General features: G+C 39.5%; 1 protein-coding gene across 5 annotated transcripts in view; it reads right to left on the bottom strand.

Annotated features, from left to right (window-relative positions):
• Positions 1 to 16,893, bottom strand: part of LOC131132246 (neural cell adhesion molecule 1-like) — a 214,630-nt gene that overhangs the window by 30,881 nt on the left and 166,856 nt on the right. For 3 of the 5 annotated variants that reach the window (XM_058077708.1, XM_058077711.1, XM_058077710.1), the window contains exons 8-13: positions 15,824 to 15,966; positions 10,788 to 10,938; positions 8,555 to 8,739; positions 8,377 to 8,473; positions 6,570 to 6,740; positions 2,742 to 2,867 (exon numbers count right to left, since the gene is read on the bottom strand). In XM_058077708.1, the coding sequence (XP_057933691.1) occupies positions 2,742 to 2,867; positions 6,570 to 6,740; positions 8,377 to 8,473; positions 8,555 to 8,739; positions 10,788 to 10,938; positions 15,824 to 15,966 (873 nt within the window). Of the gene's footprint in view, positions 1 to 2,741; positions 2,868 to 6,569; positions 6,741 to 8,376; positions 8,474 to 8,554; positions 8,740 to 10,787; positions 10,939 to 14,878; positions 14,909 to 15,823; positions 15,967 to 16,893 lie in introns of all 5 variants that reach the window. The other 2 variants (XM_058077709.1, XM_058077707.1) reach the window with 1 other exon arrangement.

The raw sequence follows: 16,893 nt of genomic DNA, 5'->3' as shown, positions 1-16,893 counted from the left end.
GTGAACATTTTTTTTTGTAAAAAATAACATTATAATATAATATTGAATATCGATGATATTTTGTAGCACAATTATCGACTAAATGAGACAAACAAACCCAATTAGAAAGATTAACCCCCCCCCCACCCCCACCCCCACCTTTCATTAAGTTTCGCACTTGACTAGTAAGCTTTAGAGTGGAACATTTCCACCCAAATTTAGCCTCGGTTTGAGTATTTTCCGGTTATCGCACACATCTTGTCAGCGCATGAAAGAAATTTCATCTCCAAAATGTGGGCGCTGCAAAAAAAAGTTGGTGAATCACTGGGTTAGAGTATGTTTCAATTTAATTAGACCGTCTGGAACAAAGTCATGACAAGCTTCCACTCTATGCAGAAAACTATCATCGCTCCCAAGGCTTTTGTGCAGTTCATCATATCCTCCAATAACGGCAGCAAGCTTGCGATGCGTTTAAAAGCACTAAAACAAGCCAGAATCTCAAACAACCTGGTCCACGACAGGTCCCTCGAGACATCAAAGGAGAAAATGTGGACTTGTAACTATGAATCTGACACTTGGTAAGCTGGTCTGAAAAAGGACTGTTTAGAACAAACCCATAGTGTTATATTCATTCCAAAACCTTCAATGTCAAATTGTCATACTCATAGTTCATTCTGTAATCACAGCAACTATAAAATCAACACTACAAGCGAGTTAGTGGCGATGCCAAGCACACTGCACAACCAGACATACTCACTAAGTGGCATACTGGTGGGGACCATAAGGGATGGAGCCTCTGATGTAGCTGGAAAATGGTAAGAATGGGCTGATTTTTTGGGGGGAGGTGGGAGGTGGGGGGCAGCGGGGAGTCATACAATGCGATGAAAAACACTTTTTTTTTAGCATCTATTAGCATTTTCGCAGGTCACGGCACATTTGACAATTTAGATTAAGGGGTTGGATTAAAAATATTTACTAAAATAAGTATACTAATTCTAAGTATGATACTCACATAAATGTATTATTTAATTATGCCATTTTAAATCATAGTATAGTTAAATAACCGCTGCTTTAAAAAAACAAACTTAAGGTTGTCATTTTTGGAAAATTAGGCTGGAGATATAGTTAAAATATTATCGGAATGAAGTCATAAAGTTATTATGAGAATAAAGTCATAATATTATAAGAGAAAAATGTATGAAGTCTTTTAGATAAAAGTTGGAAAAAGGAAAAAATGTGAAAAAGGAGCAAAAAGAAGATTGAGTTTTTTCCACAGTATGACAAAGCTGAGATGAAGTTTTTTTTTCCTTGAAATATGTGCTATTTCCTTCTTACCATATGTTTATAAAATATTTGCATCCTTTCATTGTTCACTATATGGCTCTCACTGGAAAAAGTTTGGACACCCCTCCATTAAAATATAATCAATTACCAAAAAAATAAATACAAATAAATCGTATTGATAATTATACAAACACATGAATGAGAAAAAACAATCCTCATAATCCTCATTTTGACATCAACTACTAAGAACGGTGGTTCAAAAATACAAAAAGAAACAAAACAGCGACTTTAACTTTAAGTTTAACCATAAATTTATCACAGAAAATGAATATGTCTATTTTTAAAGAAAAGAGGACCGCAAGAGGGTGGGAAATAAATAAAAGCAGCATTCGGGTGTTAACGAGAAGGAGAAGGTCTTTATATGTAATCCTTCTGGGGAAGATTCAAATGCCAGGCCTTTAACATTATGAGCGCTTCCTTATGATAATACACCTCTGTTCCCAGTAGTGTATATCTCATTTGAAGACCTCGCTAAACACTAACGAGCTGAAATTGCTGCAGTGCACTAGCGTGACTTAATTTGTACTACAGAATTTTTTTTTTAGCGGGGAATGAAGGAAGGGTGCGCTAAGTACTACGCCAGAGGCTACAAGTCTCTCAGATCAATCTATCACGCTGCTTAACAAACCTGAACCCGCCGCATTAGAGAAATGGAATGGAATGCCATCGGGAGAAATAGTGGTGTGACATTGGGGGCGAATGAATTACATGCCGTGTTCTCCTCATTCGACACTATTGAAGCTTGCTTTCAAGGGAAAAAAGGGGGGAAACTAAAACAGACATAGGAAACTTACGTGTGAAAGAAAAGCCTGACAGGTCCGATGGAATAACAACAGATGGAAACCAGCGTGAGATACAAACAACAAAAAGAAGAAGAAACAGAGACAATGAAATGAGAAGAAAAATGAAAATGGCTTCACGCTGTGACATCGATGAGGCAAGTACGTCCTTTTTCGCCAAATTACCAATGCTGATTATGAATAGAACAGATGGATGCAAGACGACAACAAGGTTTGTTTATCAAGAATGTCCATCGGGGGCCTGGGAAAACTCGATATGTTTACAAGACCCAATGCAAGAACTTTACAGATACAACGTAGAATACTTGTATGTTGTCGCCTGCAACGCAAAAAAAATAAAAGTAAATCAAATCTTAACTAAAGAAATCAGCTAAAGTTAGAATGTTTTTGTTCATTTGTGAAGGCTGCAGTTAGCTATTAGGCTAATTTGGCAGTGGATCAACATAGAACATATCTTAATTCTGTGTATTTACCTTATACTCTGAATTTTGTTTTAAGAATAAGTCCTACTGAAGGTCACCAACTACAATCACCCGCATTTTCAAATTTCACCCGCATTTATGTAAAAGTTAGGGATGATGTCAGGATTAATGTAACTCAACGTCAACGGGTACGTACGGACTGGCTTGGTCTTGAATGTGCTGGTCGGGCTGCTCTCCCCTTCGCCTTTGCCGTTGATGGCGGACATCTTTATCTCATAGGTGGTCTCTGGCTTCAAGCCCGCAATGGTGATCCGGGTCATGTCTGTTGGAGAACAAGTTATTTTATTTTAAATACAGTGAATATTTTTTTTCCAAAATCAAACAAAATGTAAAACAAAACATTTTCACACGATTTCAAACAATGATGACTAAAGTGAAAAAAAAGTTGTTGGTTGTTTGACATTTGCCGACTAATTCATTCATTCATTGACACTCGTTAAGTGTACAGGCAAAATATGTTTCAGTCTGAGAAATGTAATAACGGACCTGTGCGTACTTGTACAAATAGTCTGTTGAATATTGCAGAAATTCCTTGCAATACACTAATGTTCAAAATATCAAGACCAATTGAAAAATTGCAATAATTCACATTTTTTTTAATCCAAAAAGAACAAATGGGAGGAGTAAACAATAAAACTAATTGAGTCAGCAATTTATTGCAAACAAGCATTAGTGAAACAGTCTGCTAATTAGCTTATCAAAGGTTCAAGACCTTTAAAGACCTTTGCAAAGGTGTGGAAAGGTGTGTGTTTTCTGGAAAGGCAAAAGAGCTTTCTTTCTTTGAATGCAGTCAGTTTGATGAGCTGCATAAGCAAGGCCGCTCGCAGTGCACCATGGTTGCTGAGGTTGGATGACTGGAAAGATCCTCAGGGTGATGGAACAGTCAAGTGGGAGACCCCAAAAACATGTCACCAGCCTTGTGCCAGAGGATTCCTACTGGACACACGAGACCATCCTCGGACCAAATGAAAGTTGTGGTACTGGTGCCGAGTGCAGTCCAATAACCATCAGATGAAAGTTTTTAAGAACTTTGTCTCCTTCAATGCCATAAAAATTCCTGTTTTTTAATTTGACTAAGAGCACCAAACATTGGATGGTGGGACATTTTTGGTGGGAAGTTTTATTCTCTGATTAGAAATAATGTAACCTTGAAGGTCCTGATGGCTTCTAACATTAATGGAAAGACAAGGAGATCCCACCTGAGATGTTTTCCACACAGCACAGTTGAGCACTGTGGTGCTTTTTCCTTCACTGGAACAATAGCGCTTCAGGTTGTGCAGGGGTGTCAAGTAGCCCAGTAGCTGGCTATACAGACATGTTGCAGGGGGAATCCTTCAACATTTGGGGATGGATGGATTTTTTTTGTGGTATGGTCTTTTTTGCGTTTGATCAGCTGATGAACAGACAACGTCACTTTAATGTTTGCAATAAATTGTTTACTCATTTTTTTCCCATCTCACTTCCATTTCTTTGTTTCTTTTTTTGCATGTTGAAGCTCTACTTAGAACCTTCTAAGGATCCCACAGGGATTGTTGAATTATTACAATATTTGAACTCAACATTACTATGACGACATTGTGTCGTAATTATGTGTAAATTCTGGAAGAAAATGAGTGGACAATGATCATCCTGCAAACGTTATTGTAACTTTTTACTAAGGCAACGGTACTTCAAAAACATGCATTTTTTTCTTTGATTGACTAATGGATGGTGCTGGTATTTAACGGTAAAATGAGTAGAACAATCTAGTGTTTTTTTCTCTCGCAATGTTGAATAAAAGCTTCAATGTGCAGCGTTTGTTTCCCCTGGAGGAATGTTTGCTCAAATGAACAAGTGGTACACAAACACTTAACACCAGTCAAGTTGTGCGTTCCAGTCGAGAGAGGCCGTCATGCCACTGTGTGGAATATTAAACGAGCTGACAGAGTTTGGCCTTGAGGCGAATCAGCCTTTAAAAAAAAAAGATAGTGGATTGTAAATTCTGAATGTGTTTCAGTAGAGCACACAGGCCACACATTAGGTACACCTTCACAATCCAAACTATTTATCCTTCAAAAAGACAACAATGTTGACTTTTGATGGACATTGTTGCACCTAATGTTGTGTCCACCGCGTGTCAGGGTGCTTTGGGTGTCCGGCAGTACTTCTTTCAAACATGTGATGGCAGTCCTGCTTTGTACCTCTGAGAAACATTCAGCAGGAGCAGGAACATGATACTTGCATCATCTCTAAAGCCAGGAACCTTAAGGATGATTGAGTATCATTATTACGATGTCATCTACATTTTGTCACACTGAAATGACTGCAAACCATCAATGGGGGGTTCATTAATTCAATTAAAAAGGGCTTTGGAGACCTTCTTAATGGTGAATGAATGAATGTCATAAGTACATGACATAGTACAGTACAATACAACACAGAGTCCTCAGAGTACTTTTGTTTTTTTGCTTAGTGCATCGCTTTACATGACAGGTGGCTCTCAGGCCCGCAAGCTGACAGCAGCCAGCCTGTCAAGCCGCTGACAGATACGCCCCATGCGACAAACAGGACAGGAAGCAGCCAGATATGTAAGAGCTACCGTGCCTCGGCGGGGACGGGACTATTATCTGGAGGCCCTGAGCCGACTGTCATCTCAGCCTCACTGTTGTTGGCCAGACGTCAGCTGCAGCGCTGTCATGTTTGGATTAGCTCCTGGTGATAGCTCAAGTGTTATCTGCCCTCACTTCGCTCCAGTAGAAGATTTGGGAAAGAAAAAAAAGACTGGAATAATATATTTTTGTCCGCATATCCACAGAATGTAGAAATATGGCACAGTAGAGTGATTGGTGCGTTACTCATAAAAACTGACATGATATCAAATTAAAATTTTAATTAAAATGACAATAATACAAAAAAATGTGCCTGATTTATAATAAATAAAATATTATATTCTTACGCTAACATTTTTAACAACCAAATTGTTCCCCCATTCCTTGCATATGCCACAATTTTCAGTGATGCATTATTCACTGATAAATGCACAATGTGAAAACATGACAATCAAAAATACTACTTAAAAAAAGACTAATTAATGGAAAATAAATGATCTTTTGCAGTACAGTCATCCCTCATTTCATTCATTCATTCATTTTCTACCGCTTTTCTTCACAAGGGTCGTGGGGGTGCTGGAGCCTATCCCAGCTGTCTTTGGGCGAGAGGCGGGGTACACCCTGGACTGGTGGCCAGCCAATCACAGGGCACATATAGACAAACAACCATTCACACTCACATTCATACCTATGGACAATTTGGAGTGGCCAATTAACCTAGCATGTTTTTGGAATGTGGGAGGAAACCGGAGTACCCAGAGAAAACCCACGCATGCACGGGGAGAACATAGAGATTCCACACACAGATTCCTCCCTCATTTATCATGGTTAATTGGGTCCAGACCTGACCAAGTTAAGTGAATTTCCCTAAAGCAGCATTCCTTATTACTTATTTATGAATGGGATATTTTCATAGTTAGAGCTGTTTACGACCTTCTAAGCACAAGTTTTACCATTATTAGATAATATATATTAATATAGTAGACATAATAAAAGAAAATATTGCCTCATGTTAGCAATGGGAGAGTCATATTAGCACCAAGTACTTCCTGTGGTGGCTATTGTCTCATCAAACATACTGTAACATAACATTACTGACGCCTAAATTGAAGAAAAATGAAGTCATTTTTTGAAGCAGAGAGGGTAGCACGCAGGCCACACAGCTAGGATACCCGAGTTTGATTCCACCCTCGGCCACCTCTGTGCGGAGTTTGCATGTTCTCAACATGCGAGGTTAATTGGCGACTCCAAATTGCCTATTGGTAAGTCCAACAGTTCGACAACAGACTCTTAAAGGTCTCCACCCTTTCGTTGTAGCCAAGAAATCGACCAAAACCAACTGCCCCCTGGTGGTCGGGTTAAGATGCGCAACTCACCCTCCGTGGCACTGTACTCCATAGTAGTCCAGTCCTGGTGCCACTGCTTGCGCCACACCAGGCGGTACTTGATGAGGGGCACTCCACCGAAGGAGTCAGGCTCGTCAAATTCCACCACGGCCGAGCTAGAGAAAGGCTCCACCTGCTGGATCTCCGGCGAGGACGGCACCTCTGCGACACATGAGGGAACTTTGATGGTGGAGGCCTCAAAAAGAACTCAAACTAATGTTTGGTGACAACGTCACATTTCTGTAGCCATTTTATTCAATATCTTTCAAGAGATAATGCTTTATATAGACTTCCTTATAATATATGTTAACAAGTTAAAGTGGAATAATTTGCAGTTACGAACCCAAATCGAATGATACCTCCCAATACACTGCCTTGGAGACTACATGTCTGTAAGTAATGTGCAACTATGTGATACCTGTGTGCATCAACAAATGGGCCATTTTAGACAGCAGTGCTGTTTAATTACGACAAAATTGTGTTTAGCTTGGAGAGTGTAGCTGCTGCGTCAGACACTGACAAACTTAATACGCACAGAATTTTCAGTCTATTTTGTGAATAAAAAAAATGGGTGTTGGTGTGCTTCTACACACCGGGATGAGTCTAGAGGTCATATCATCTTGTCTTATTCAAGAACACTTATTAACCAGGTAGCTTTTGTCTTTCAAAAACCAGTTATTTCAGCTTATGTCACTTTAATGTGTCTCCTTGTTGGTGTATACATTGTATACTTTTGTAATCAGGACTTCCTATCAAGTACTTGATGTACTGTATCTGAGCTGCCTTGAAGTCAAGAGGACTGCTCACTTTGGACTCATGCTCCATGTCCAAGTGTCTCAGGCATGTCAGCATGGAAAATGCACTGTGAATGCGTCTTTTATCGCTTTAGCTGCTTTTGGTGTGCAGGCTGCCCATAGAGAGAAGCATTGTGTTCCCCGGTGTTGCCACCACACTTAACTTAATACCGACTTCATCGTGTTTGGTCAAGGTCCTGCACGGCCTCCCCGGTGGCTGCTAGAGGAACATTGCTCAACGTGGAGTGCTGCCACGTCCAATCCATTACAGCGAGCATCCCAGTGGGTTTTTCAAGTCCAACAGTAACATCATGTCACATGTGCTTGTTAGTCCCCTAAACTTATGTACCAAATTTCATAGTGATTGAACAAAACACCCTAAAATTTCAGTGAGTTGTTTCATAGTGTACACTAATATTTGTGAGGAATTCGAAGTCAGTCCGACTTGATTTATAGGGGCCAAATTTTGAATTTTAACAACCGCACCACAATGTGGGGTATTTGTCCAAAACAATAACAGCACAGGGAAAACCATCAGACTTTTATTTAGTAGAAGATTAAGACCCGGGGTGTCCATAGTGCCGCATGCGGGCCATTTTTCACATGTACGTATGTTTTTCACATTCTAAAAACATTCGTTAATACGAAAAAAAATGTCAAGAAAGTCAAAAGATGGCTGAGCGATGTATTGATATTAAAATAACTATATTTCTCTTGAGCATTGTATTCGTGTTACGTGATAAGTTCCAGTGTTGCCAAATCTGCATACCTACAGTACACAACACATCCTTTCATTTTTCAGTATATGGCCCTTGGTGTAAAAAGTTTGGTTACCCCTGGTTCAGACAAATTTGCCAAAATCATCAGATCCTAAATTTAGATACATTGTATGTGATATACTGACAGCAAAAACCCGAATATTTTGAAAAATATCACTCTAACTACATTTAAGCAGTAAATTGATTTGAAAAATGTTTTCTGCGGTATTAAAGAAAAGCCCAAACCTGCTTGGATGAGGAGGAACTCCTTGTACTCGGTACCCATCACATTGTTTGCTGTGCAATTGTAGCTTCCAAAGTCACTCTGAGATTCAGGAGAAACCTGAAAAAACAACAAAAAAAAGACTGAGTATCTGCTAAAGTACAACAAAAATATCTGTTCTGATTAAGACTGGTGCTATACCTCCAGGTAGCTGACGCTCGGTGTGTTGAAGATCTTCATGTTGGTGGTGTTGGTGGTGGGCAGTTGAAGGCCATCACGGAACCAAGTCACGGAAGCCCCCGGGTGGGCTTCCACCACACAGCTGATGTTGGCCGGGTTCCCCTCCCACGTGTACGTTGTCACCGAGCCCAGAATTTTTGGAGCATCTGCAACGATCAGGCAAGTTAGGGGCAAAGCTCAAAGAAGAAAAATCTTCAAACTAATGTCCTCAGAGCAAATATTAAGCTCCAGTCCCTCACATCTTTGTGTGAAAAATCTACAGGCTTAGTGCACTTACGTTAGCTACTAAATGTGAACATGCTGAGTCTGCTACTGCAGTTTCTTTTTCACCAAAGACATCCAGCAGTGTTTGTTATGCTTATCAATGTGAAGGTTCATTTAGGAAATCCTCCATGAATTAATGTTCATCAATGCACAGCAGAAGGCAGGCAAATGTCTCTATTAGTGTTCCTCCAGTTCTTTCCCAAATGATGACAACGTGCTCGTAATACCGGAGAGAGAACATTTGACATGCTAGTCAGCTTTGAGGTGAGCTGAAGTTTAAATAAAAAAGGCCAGCAGGTTTGAGCGCTCCTCCTGACCGAAAAGAATCGCTCTGTTGATCTTGCTGAGACGTTGCGAGTCTTATTGATTTGCCTGCCAGCGGTGAGCAAACAACAATGGATGAGAAAAAGGCCAAAAAAGTTGTCTGGATGCTGTCAAACTATTTGAGGTAGCGTGACACTACAGACTAGAGATTGATTGGGGAATTTCCTGGATGAACGCAGGACGTCCACAAGTTTTTGTGGTAAAACCATGCTAGGTATGTTTGACGTATTTGGAATTCCAGCTACCTCCAAGCCTCTGGAATCAGACACCAATAGGGATCTTGTATTGGCAAAGACTGATTGCCAAATCTAAAGAATATCACTAGAATACGACGGCCTGTTGAAGGCTGAAAAAAACAAATAGGGTTCTTGCTTTGATAGTAACCAATAATCTCTAAAATTTCCAGGAGGTTGTTGAGGATCACTGGTAATTGCTGAAAATGGATCAAGGTATCTAAACCTTTCATCTCTGGAGCTACGTCGGTCAATTTGGGTCACATTTCATTCAAAATCAGTAGGGGTCTTTCTTAAGGTTTAGAAAAGATTGGTTACATCCTCTGACTGAGAGGTAGCAAGAGGTTTTTGGAAGATTGGTTTTGGATTTTGGATGACTAGTAGCTGCTGACAAAGTATGACAGTTAGCTAGTATTTGATGTCTACTATCTGTGGTCATCTTGGGTTGTATATAGCAATCCAAATAAGAAAGATTATTGCTTTGACGTTGTAGAATAATCCCTGAACAAAAATACCTTAAATCCTTTTCTCTGTTGGTAGATTGATGGCACGGAACAAGGTGCTGCTCTGATGTAAACCTTCAAACTTATCTTCCTCAGCCAGTAGTTTGCTCATGTTTGACCTCAGCTACGTGGGGACTTGTGTTGGACAGAGATCAAAATCAATAGGATGCTTGTTTTGATGTTGAACAAAAATTCCCAACAGCTTTACAAAGATCAGTTTAGGACAAATGTTTGGAAACATGTTAAACCTCAGGTTTGTGTTGGGTCATAACCAAAATAAACAAGGTTATTGCTGTGAGGGTGACTAATAATCTGTAAACGTTTCAGGAAGATTTGTTGAAGATTGTAAATTCTACAAATGCTAAAACAGACCAAGGCACTCATTTAAACCCTCCAATTAAGCAACGTAGTTAACCAATCTTTGACCTCAGATACTCCCGGAAATTGTGTTGGAAGGAGAACAAAATCAATAGGGTGCCTGCTTTGATGTTGACCAATAATCTCTGAGTTTCCAGGGGGTAGGTTAAGTGTTGTGACTATTATGCTGCTGAAAATGGAACTAGGTACTGATCCGCATTTGAGCTTGGTTTTCTAAATAATTTGTCATATTTTATGCAAATATTTGCATAAAATATGCAAATATTTATGCAAATATTAAGCAGGGATCTTGTTGGAATAACCTAATAATACATTCTTAAAAGCAATAGATCGCAAAAATTAATTGGCATAGAAATCATCCCTGAATTTTTTAGGGTGATCTGTTGAAGATTGTGATTGGTAGTTGCCTTGGCTAAGTTGTACCTGCACCCTAGGACGGTTGCTTCGGAAAAATTGATAGAACGACCGTGCTGGGAGCCTGGGAGCACTTACAGCGGACCTCCAGGTACACATGCTGGTTGTCCTGACCGATGGAGTTGCTCGCAGTGCAGAGGTACTGTCCTGCATAGGTGAACTGGACATTCTTCAAGAGGAGGGAGGACACCCTGGCGTGGCTGCGGACTACGATGTTTCTGTCGTGGCTCTGTGAGGGACGGGAGACAAAGAAAGGCTTGTTAATGTGACTCCTGGCAATTGTTGGCATTTACGTCAATGCAATGCTGAAAAAGCACTTCCCTGGAAGGAGAGAAAGAATTTTGGAGTAGTCTGTTAGAAGGAAAATGACTGATCCATTAGATACAGTGAATACAAATTAGATTCATGAAGTTGTTGGTTGCCAGGATACTTCCTGTTCAATGGTGGATGTTTTTATCAATTAACAGAAGTAAGGCCTTGAATTTGCAGTAAAATTCTCAATCTGCATAAAAATGTAACAAACAAACCGCCTACTAAACATACAAATTAACAGGCTTGCCAACTAAAAAAAGGACGGTTAACTAGCTAGCAAACTAATTAGACAAACAAAGATGCAAGGTCATTAAAAAGTGAATAAACAGTGTAGCTAGCCAACAATCATATTTACCGCACAAGTAAATGCGTTAGCTACCTAACTAACTAAACAAACGGAATTGCTACTGTAACAACTAAGAAACACACTAGCTAATTTAGTAATGAAACAGGATAGCTAACAAATAGCAAACAGGATTGCTAGACAGTTTACAGCCAGCTAATTACCTGTTCAACAAACTACAGGTAAGCAAACAGGATAGCTAAGCAACTACGCTAACAGGCCGCAGTGCTAACAAACACAATCTCGCTAATTATTGATGAATGACATAAACAACCAGAGCAGCTAACTCGCTAGCAAACTAACACATACAACAATCACTGACTTTCCTGGAAATTATTTAGTCGTATTCAGTTTTAGGCTATTCGAGTCACATAGTCCTTAAGGTTTTGACTTTCAGTCGGATGCGGACAGAAGATCTCTGAAATGAAACCTGGCCCAAAATTGCTGTTGTTTTTTTTTTATTACAATAACATCTGACGTATGATTGAATTTTGCCGAAAAAATAGACGTAAGCTTTCTGTATGTCCTTTAGTCATGCTGAGGATGTTGGAAGTCTAAAAAGAGAGTATGAATAATGAAGAAGCTTCATGTTGCAGGCTGACAAAAAAAAAAAAAAGGCTTTAAAAGCTTCTCCTCCCTCCGGGGGACAAAGCTCACGCTATTGGCACCTATACGTCCTCACTCTTGTTGCCATGCTTTCCTATTAATATTCACTCAGCACGTACGTGTCATCAATAATTGATAGGTCGATGTCAAGTGTTGGACGGATGTGCGGCGAAAATTAATAGAAAGCAACACACGAATGATACGCAATTTCTTCATTAACGCAAATGAATCTCATTAATTAGACAAGGCGGATTTGCAAGTACATGAATGCTAATGTTGACTGAGTAATTAAAAGTGTAGGAGTGATTTTAACGCCGCCTCCCTTGTCGAAGGCAATTTTTTCGCTAGTTCTCGAAACAAGAGCTGCTGTCCAATGACCACCTACTATTTCTTAAAAAAATACACCACAAACAACTTTTATTAGACTTTGTTTGGGCATTTTTATTCACATTGTTTTTTTAAGTGAAGATATTGTTTATAAGGATATACTGGCTTTCGTATACTTGTACCGATGAACAGCGGCTACAGTAGACGTACGTGTTTGGAGATACAATTCCAGCTCCAAGTGGAGATACTTATTTAAAATGATGTCCAAAAACAGGGTTTTATTGGTTAATTCATGACTTATGATGTCAAGGTCGTTATCAGGTGTTGCGTTACAAGGTGCTCATCGGACACACAAATAAACCTTCCTGACCAATAATTCTGAATATGATGAAGGAAAAGGTTAAACTTCAAAGTAAGAAGGTGGTGTGTGCAGTTCAGCGCATATAAATCTGTGACGCTGCCTGATTTCCTGAGTTGTAATGATCGCATTTGAGTGCTCTCTGCAACTGCTTGGTGACGCTTTTGGGGCTTAACAATGACACTCGTTGGCATGCTTTGATCAGTGATGCAGAGCTACATTCAGATAAGCTCCTAGCAAGTAGAACAGGGAGCGCTACCAGCAGTGGCTAAAGCTCAGGCGGATCAATGCCCATAAAATCAATACAAGCGCTTGAATCAGTAGTTGGTCTAAGTAACAATCCGGCCAGATTACATTTCTCATAATTACTGCAGAGTGGCTGTAATAGCAGGAGTCTTGTTACAAACTGTTGTAAAAAGCAAAAAAAACAAACAAAACAAAACATGAAACCCACAACTACTAATCAAATAACAATAAACACGCATTCAATTGTTCAACTCAGTAGGGCGCTCAAAGGACTTCATCAGTAGCAAAATAGACCCTGTTTGGAAAATGTTCAGACACATGGTCATTGTAGGTTATTAGATAGGGTTCCAACTCAAAGCACCAGAACTACTATGCAGAGACATCAACACAGTTCCAAGAAAAGAGAACAGACTGTAAAGGTCAAACCATATCTTTGTATTTCTATAAGCACTCATCCACTCTTGACAGGGAAAAGGTTATACTTCTACAGCTAGGGCTCGAGGTCTATAAGTACAACCAAAAACCAAAACGACCGACTTGAATCACTCAGACTAAAACTATTTTTTTTCAGGGAAAATGTACAGACAATAAATATGCCACATTGAAAATCAGGCTTTGGTTTTCCCACGCCAAATTAGTACAAGAACAGTAGTACAAGACGTAAATACAGTGAATCTTCATTTCATAGAAACCACACATTACAATGTCCCATGGTTGATGCAAAACTATTTTAAAGATGGCAGATTAAGTTTTGATAGCTGTTGATTAGTTACTGTCGCTTATTAGCAGGATTACACACAAATGGCAAATTAGTTTTAATTTGGCCTTAGCGGAGCTAATCATGTTGCAATGTTGTGCTTGAAGTTTTGTATGTTTTGCAACTCAACTGCGTTAAAATATGTTGGAGAAAAGAACACAATCATGTGGCAAAAAAGGGGGTCTGATTTCAGTTTGATGCTGTTGAACCTGTTGGGTGGCCGACAACTTTTGAATCGAGCATATACAGTGAAACCTCGGTTAGCGTCTGCCCGTTAGTGTTTTCCGGTTAACATTAAACATTTACTCCACAATTTTGCCTCGGTTTGCATGCATTCTTCGGTTTGTGTACAATATGGTTAATCTTGTCGTGTTGTGAGTTCAACTGTACAATGGATGTTTTTTCTTTTTTTTTCAACATCCTTCCTTTTTAGCATCCTATTAGCTGGCTAAACAAAATGCAAACTGTGATGTTATCAGCAGTGGACTGAAAAATGTTTGCATAGTTTTACAACTTTAGCTTTAGCTGCATTAAATCATTCTAAATATTGATAAATTATGAATGAAAGGGATAAATGAATATTGACAGTTACTTTTCATTGAAAAGTGTCTTTGTTCCGAAAGACATGATGTGGCAGCGAGATCAACCACCCACGCATGCATGGGGAGAACATGCAAACTCCATACAGAGATGGCCAAGGGTGGAATTGAACTCGGGTCTCCTAGCTGTGAGGCCTGCGCGCTAACCACTCCATTGCCGTGGAGCCCCATTTCCATTATATACAGTATATTTATATTCATTTCAAATTGTTTTATGCATGTAAAACTATAATTGTCAAACTCAAGAAACCTGTATCGTGCTCATATTATTGGCTATCTGGAAAAAAATAATTGGATTTACATTTCTTATGGGAAACATTAATTTGGTTAACACCCGTTCCGGTTAGAGTCGGATCTCCTGGAACGAATCGGCAAGTAATCGTCAACATCCATGGCTTTCAAGACGGAATTAACCTCCACAATGAAGCACGACACAGTGAATGGCAACATCTCCAAATATATCCTGGAACTAAACGAATGAAATGTAGTGTAGTACATGACTAATGCGTGAACACAGTTAATGACCGGCTAATAGCAGCAGTGGGTTAAGTGGCAACTTCGGGGGTGGGGGTGGTAAGTCTGGGCAAGAGCTCCTACGGCTACGATTTTTAGTAGCCATACCTCATATTTGTCTGGTCGCGTCCACGAATCCTGGAGAGGAAAAAACAAAGAAACACAACAACACTGTGGAACTTGTGGAAAGAAGTCACATTTTTAACAATCGGGGAAACATATGAAAAAGCGCCAGTACTCCGGAAGTGCTTGGAGTGCGATCAATCACAGCAGGGGGGGCGTGCTCGGAGGAGGGCATAAATGAAAACAGACCGTTTTGGAAATCCAAGGTAAATCCAAAGAATTACAAGAATCCTATTTCATGGAAATTCACTTATCACGGTCAGGTCTGGAACCAATTAACCGCAGTAAATGAGAATGTGTATCAAAAACTTGGTGAAGGTTACATTTATTCCAAACTAGCTTAACAAAGATGTTTATACTTGCACAATGTCAAAGCTGTGTTTAATGGCTTGTGTATTGGCACAGCTTTTCATACATTTAGCGGAAAAATTGAAAACTGTTTTGTTTGGGTTGAAAAAGTCATTGTACATCAAGACAACTGTGAATTTGACTAACACAAAGTGAATTGACGGCAACTTTCTACAAAGTTACCAGACTTTTTCCAACTTCAAAATATCCATCAGGTTGGTGTAGGACCGGGGGGTCGGGGGGGGGGGGGGCTGAACGCTGACAGGAGGAGAAAAGACTAGGAGATTGTGGGCGACAGCTCAGTTCCGACTCCAAGACCTATTCAGCGAGTCAGTGCTGTCAAGGCGCTTTTCTGCATGAATGTTTCCCCTGATTGTCGATGATAAATGACACCGCTAATGCCATAAACCGGGGACACCAAGCGGCGCTCGCAGGAGCGTGCGCTTGTGGAAAAAATGTCAGTTATATTCCTCTCAGAAATGCCCCTGACACAAATGATTTTTTTTGCCCCTGACTCTCTGCCTTATATGTTAATCCGCACACTCGCCGGACTGTATGATCCACCTTGACCTCCATCATTACCTGCTCTCCTTCAGTGAACATCCTGTTCTCAAAGCTCCAGGAGATGGAGGGTGTGGGGTCGCCCGAAGCCTCGCAGGTAAGCGTGACTTCATCGTCAAACTCGGACGCCGTCTGGTTGCTCAGGTAGGTGATCTTAGCTTGAACTGAAAAACAACAGAAATGTTTTCTTTTCTTCCTGTTCTTGTTATCTTCGCACTCATTGCTAATCAGCTCATGGAGACAGCCGCTAGATGAATGTGCAATTATTGGAAGTCTTTAGGAGAATCTAATTGCTCTCCACCAGCTTCCTGATCTCTAATCTACCAATGAATCAGAGTGAGCATGTTAAAAAGAAATGTCTGCTTGGAGCCACACACTAAAATAATAATTATATAAAATAGAATAAAATAGAACAAAGTAGAATAGAATAGAATAGAATTAAACACAATTAAAATAAAATAAAAAAATATAACAACAATCAAGTATGTCCATAAAGAAAATTGAACAAAATGGATTTCATATACTTTAAGGCACATATTTCCACTAATAATAACAATAATTAAGTGAACAAATTGCATTGTGTAAAATTACAGGATTATTTTTTGTCATTCCTTAACTTAATATGGATGTGCATATCTTATGATGGAGTATTAGGGCCATGTTGAAAAAAAAAACTCTGAGATTTCAAGAATAAAGTTTACAAGATTGAAGTCATACATTTACAAGAAAAAAAGTCATGCATTCACAAGAACAAAGTCGTAAATATATGAGAAAAAAAGTTTTAATATTACAAGAAAGTAGAAATTTATGTAAAATTTACGAAGAAAGTCTACAGGAATAAAGTCGGAATAATGTGGAAATAATGTGAGTGATGTGCATATTGTGTATATTGTGCATATTGATTCAGTACGCAGCATCTCTGAAAAACAACTCCAAGCTCGTACTGGTGGATTTTGGCTCTCTATTTATTTTGTGCTTTATATGTGCTGTTTTTCCTGTCCGAGTTTTACACTATACATCATAATTAAGATAAAGTGCTATAATGTACGTGTATAGTAAAACGTATGTTTTATTGACGTGTTGATGACTCG

The sequence above is a fragment of the Doryrhamphus excisus genome, chromosome 7 (genome assembly GCF_030265055.1).
Source record: "Doryrhamphus excisus isolate RoL2022-K1 chromosome 7, RoL_Dexc_1.0, whole genome shotgun sequence".
In the NCBI taxonomy this organism is placed as follows: domain Eukaryota; kingdom Metazoa; phylum Chordata; class Actinopteri; order Syngnathiformes; family Syngnathidae; genus Doryrhamphus; species Doryrhamphus excisus.
The sequence above is the reverse complement of the archived record's forward strand: the minus strand, read 5'-3'. Positions and strand labels throughout refer to the sequence as shown.